The following is a 4,551-nucleotide window of genomic DNA, read 5'->3' on the forward strand; positions in this document are numbered from 1 at the left end:
TTAAAATTTCGTTAAAAGATAATATTTTTATCAATGTATGTACCAAAAATTCTACAATAAAACAATAAGGTAAAAAAAAAAAAGAAAAAGAAAAATTATTTAATCCTCTGATTTAGACAACCTTTTTGCCTGATTCCAAAATGATGAACGTATACTTTTTGGTTTTTATTCATTATTTTTTGAAAAAATATCATCCTCCATGAAAAATTCATAGTTATCGAAAATTTAATGATACATTTGCAATTATCTAAACAATAAATAATATTTTTGTTTAAACAAGGCAAAAAAATATGAGGCAAAATCTGCTTGTATTTTTGTAATTAGTATCATAGAATTTTTGTTTTCAAATGAGGATATCAAAGATTCCGTAATTTATTGAAAAGCTGAGCAATGTAATCTCAACAATATTTAATGAATTTCTTTCTATTAGTCCTAATTTCATTTATCTCCTTAATTTTATACTTTATCAGATAAATTCTATTAGATATTAGTAGAGGTGAAAATTATTTCTTCCGCTTAAATAAGTGTAAGAATCATTTCTTTGTTGTAAGAGTATCATTGTTAATAGAATAATCACTCTATGATGTTAGTTTTAGGAGTAAAAGTATGATCAAGCCGGCAAAAATATTAGCTTAAACGCATTCTCTGTGCTTACTCAGCTGCTTCCGGAAATGTCATCCCTACGAAACCATGTGATAATGTATCTGTGTACATTTCCATGCCTGCACCACATAGGTATAAATTTAACCAGTCCGGAGTATTGCGGGACTGAAATTTATCAATCAATGGATTCTCACTCATTAAGTGAAATTTTCCTCGTCACTGTAAAAGAAAAATCCTTTTGAGAGTTGTCGTTGACAGCGTGAAGGTAAAATTTAAAATTTGGATTTTTTTTTTGGTAGAAATTTAGATTTTGATAATTGAATTTGAATCTAATAATTTGCCTTAGCAAAAGAAAACGAATGTTTTGTGAAATAAAAATTTGAAATTTCAATTTCAAAACTGATTTTGAAATTGCAGTTTTACATTTCAACGTTTTAAGACGAATAAAAAACAAATGAGGAATGATAAACAAATACTGCGCAGAACATATATGGACACGAATAAATTGTTGTACGTACATGGAGGAACTTTTTACACGCCAAAATGTTGTTAAGCATATTATCACGTCTATTATCATCTTTTACTCTTTATACATCACCCAACATATATCTAATTTTTCACCTAGAAAATCTTACTAACAAATCAGTTTAACTTTTCATAACAGAATAAGAGTTAGACAACGGAAAGTTAAAAGAAAAACAAACTCAGCAGCCTCCGTGAAAGTCATGCCAACACATGAATGGGACAATGACTCGGTATACATCTCCATACCAGCACCACGTAAGTAATCATTCAACCATGGTGGAGTATGTGGTGACTGAAATTACTCTGAATTCATGATAACTTTTGCTGGAAAAATTGCAATATTATTAAAGCAGCATAAGTGGATAGATGGATTGAAATTTTTCGGATAACGATAGCATCCATATTGCTCAAAACAAAACGAAAATTTGGTTCAAATGAAAGTTAGGAAAAGCAATCATCAAACACATGCAAGGAGAAATAAGCGTTAAAAACAACAAGAAGTTCAGGATTTGTAACTTCAAATATGTGGGAGGTGAAATTTAAATCAAAAATTTTCAAACATTATATTTTGAAATTTAATAATAATTAGTTGGGACAACAATAAAAAGACAGTAAGTGGTTTTTAAATTATTGCGCGTAATGTTTCAAGTGTTAAAATCTGAGCAAATATTTCAGGAAAACTTCAAGCAAGACAAAATAATACTGTTGTGAAGAGAATAACGACGACTAGAAGATCGAAAGCCTCTAAATCGAACGGAACGATTTTACGTCTGATAATGGATTCGTTGTTCAAATTGATTACGTATTGATGCTGTATCATTAAAAGATAAACGTCGGACAAATTTCTTGGCTTTGTTTTTTCTCTTTTTTTTCCTTTTTTTTTTTTAACTTTGAATTATCAATAAAGTGAACCGTTTTGAAGGAACGCATCGCAAATAAATTAGCCATCATTGTTGAAAAGCCAGGTGCAAGACATGACTGAGCAATAAATCCAAGCTTGAGTTCGGCCAAACAAATAACATCATCACCACGACGCCAATCCCATGAAGGAATGTTCAATAAATAAGCCTAAAATTAGCTTAAGATTTTAACCACTGGATGGTTTAAATGGATGGAACAGTTCGATTGCTTGTATTTATGAGATGTAATTACGGTAACTTAAATATTCTCGTACCCCATAGTAAATCATTATTACAATTGATCGATCCTAATGAATAGTAAATTAAAATTTTGATTGAATTAAACAGGACAAAAATAGGAAAAGAAGTAGTAATGAAAAAACCTTATTATGATATTGCATTAACTGTACAATAACACGTATATCGGCGCTATAATTTTTAATGGAAATAACACGCATAATATTTGCAGCATCTTCTGCATCTGGATCACTGCTATATTTATTAGCAAGAACTAAGCATGCATCTGCTTCATCAACCTAAATAATAATTGTTGATTTAACTATTTCCTCCTCGATGATTTTCATAATTTATGAAATATTTTCATATGTTAAAGTTAATCTGAAATAAGCTCACTTTTACACGAGAAAGATCAATTGAATCCATAACTGTTCCACTGAAAAATTCAACCTTTGTAAAATGTCGCTTGAAAAGACCTTCTAATTCAAGATCTGGTGGAACTCTGCAAGAATATTCGCATTTAATAATTTAAATTAATTGCGAAGGAAAGTTCCTCTTAACTTGAAAGGAATACCATAAAAATGACTAAAGATAAAAGATGTTTTACAAAAGTTGAAAACCTGTGCAAGAATACCACTTCAACGTCAACATCTTCTCGATCTTCGTGAAGAAAATCTTGCAAAAAATGACTAACTGATTCATAAGTTATATAACCACAGACTACAATATGCCTGCAAAAAATATGTTAATTTTTTCTTCCTTAATTAAGCATTTTCTGTGAATTGATCTAAAATTTTTATGTAATTAAAAATTAACAAAAATGGACATCAGTTTATTGCCGGTTTTAAATCATTATAATTTCAAATCCCATTTAGAAAAGTGGATTATGCGTATTTTTTTTTTCTTTTATTTTTTAACATTCTGTTACTTTTCAAATATTATCTTATTTTATTTTTTTCTTTTTTTTAACAAACATTCTAGCATTTATTTGTTGTACGTCTGCACAAACACTTATTTTAAATATCCAAATTTCGTTCATAATTTTGAAATAGCAAACAAGCATGTTAACAAGCATTGTATCTGACTTTTTGCCATGCTCGCCTTTATATTCACCTCCGTATTTTTGCCTTGATCCAATCAAATCCGCTATTTCTGGTATATAACTAGCAAACATTGCCTGCAATATAAAAAGAAAAATTAAACATTTTAAAAGTATTAAAATGCTTGTAATTTTGAATTATTCTGATTTTGTTTGCGAAAAAATTAAATATAAAATGTACCAATCCACCAAGAATGAAGAACACCATGAATAATCTTCCCAAAAATGTTGTACAGTAGATATCACCGTAACCAACTGAAACAATTATTCATACACTGATTCATATTTTCATTTTGATCGAACAATTTTGTTTCAAATAAATCAACTTCTAAAAGTCCACAATCATATTTAATTGGTTAGTAGAATACTTTTGAAGGTTAGTGTTCTAAGTTTGTTTTTTTTCTTTATTCTGAAGCATTGTACGATCCGTTTATTGTAAGAATGTGATGTTATCATGAAATTTGTTTTAAATGAAATAATGGGATAGTCTTGAATAATTTTAATTAAATGATTCAGTTTTTGAATCTTTTGTTAGCAAAGTAAGCATTAAATTTAGATTTATTTTCACATCCATTTAAAACAAAATGAAGGAAATTAGGTATATTTGGCAATTTCCATTCTGTTGAACAATTTAGTAATTGATTTATTTGTGTTAAATACAATGTTGTTTTTTAAAATTAGCTTTATTTCTGTCCTACCTATTTACAAAGATTTTGAAATTAACAGTTTAAAAATTTAACAAAATGAAAAAAAAATACAAACCAGTGGACATTGTGACTAGTAGGAAATAAACACAATCCCAATAAGTTATTCGATGTGTATTGGCGAAATTTTTGAACGGATCACCACTATTTTCAAGCTGAAATATATGAAAGGAATAATTTAATACTTAAATTATATTTTACTTCTGATAACTAACAAACAGAGCAAAAATTAAAAATATTAATAGTGCAAAAGAATGAATCAAAAATTATGTTTTTAAATGTATTCCTAATTTAATAATTTGCTCACTACATGAACAAATCCAGCTCCTGTTAAGCAGACAGATATAAAAATTGAAAGAAGTTGAGTGAGACGTATTGATGATGATGTCTTCAGCACATTCAAGTATTGTAAAATATCTGGTACGGTCATTAATCGTAATGCACGCAAAAAACGTAAACCTGAAAATGCATTTTAACTAAAAAC

The 4,551-nt window shown here is 28.4% G+C and overlaps 2 protein-coding genes across 2 annotated transcripts in view; both read right to left on the reverse strand.

Moving 5' to 3' along the window:
• Positions 1-173, reverse strand: part of LOAG_10097 (MaxiK calcium-activated potassium channel) — a gene marked incomplete at both ends in the record, with an annotated part of 4,503 nt that extends 4,330 nt beyond the window's left edge. The window contains one exon of the mRNA XM_020448087.1: positions 122-173. Within this exon, the coding sequence (XP_020301739.1) occupies positions 122-173 (52 nt within the window). The remainder of the gene's footprint in view (positions 1-121) is intronic.
• A 478-nt stretch (positions 174-651) lies between these two features.
• LOAG_17996 (hypothetical protein) overlaps positions 652-4,551 on the reverse strand; it is a gene marked incomplete at both ends in the record, with an annotated part of 6,879 nt that continues 2,979 nt past the window's right edge. The window contains 9 exons of the mRNA XM_020450666.1: positions 652-768; positions 2,041-2,196; positions 2,411-2,563; positions 2,661-2,766; positions 2,885-2,995; positions 3,350-3,441; positions 3,545-3,618; positions 4,126-4,222; positions 4,375-4,526. Of these exons, the coding sequence (XP_020305629.1) occupies positions 652-768; positions 2,041-2,196; positions 2,411-2,563; positions 2,661-2,766; positions 2,885-2,995; positions 3,350-3,441; positions 3,545-3,618; positions 4,126-4,222; positions 4,375-4,526 (1,058 nt within the window). The remainder of the gene's footprint in view (positions 769-2,040; positions 2,197-2,410; positions 2,564-2,660; positions 2,767-2,884; positions 2,996-3,349; positions 3,442-3,544; positions 3,619-4,125; positions 4,223-4,374; positions 4,527-4,551) is intronic.

This window comes from Loa loa (genome assembly GCF_000183805.2).
Source record: "Loa loa unplaced genomic scaffold supercont3.169, whole genome shotgun sequence".
Lineage (NCBI taxonomy): Eukaryota > Metazoa > Nematoda > Chromadorea > Rhabditida > Onchocercidae > Loa > Loa loa.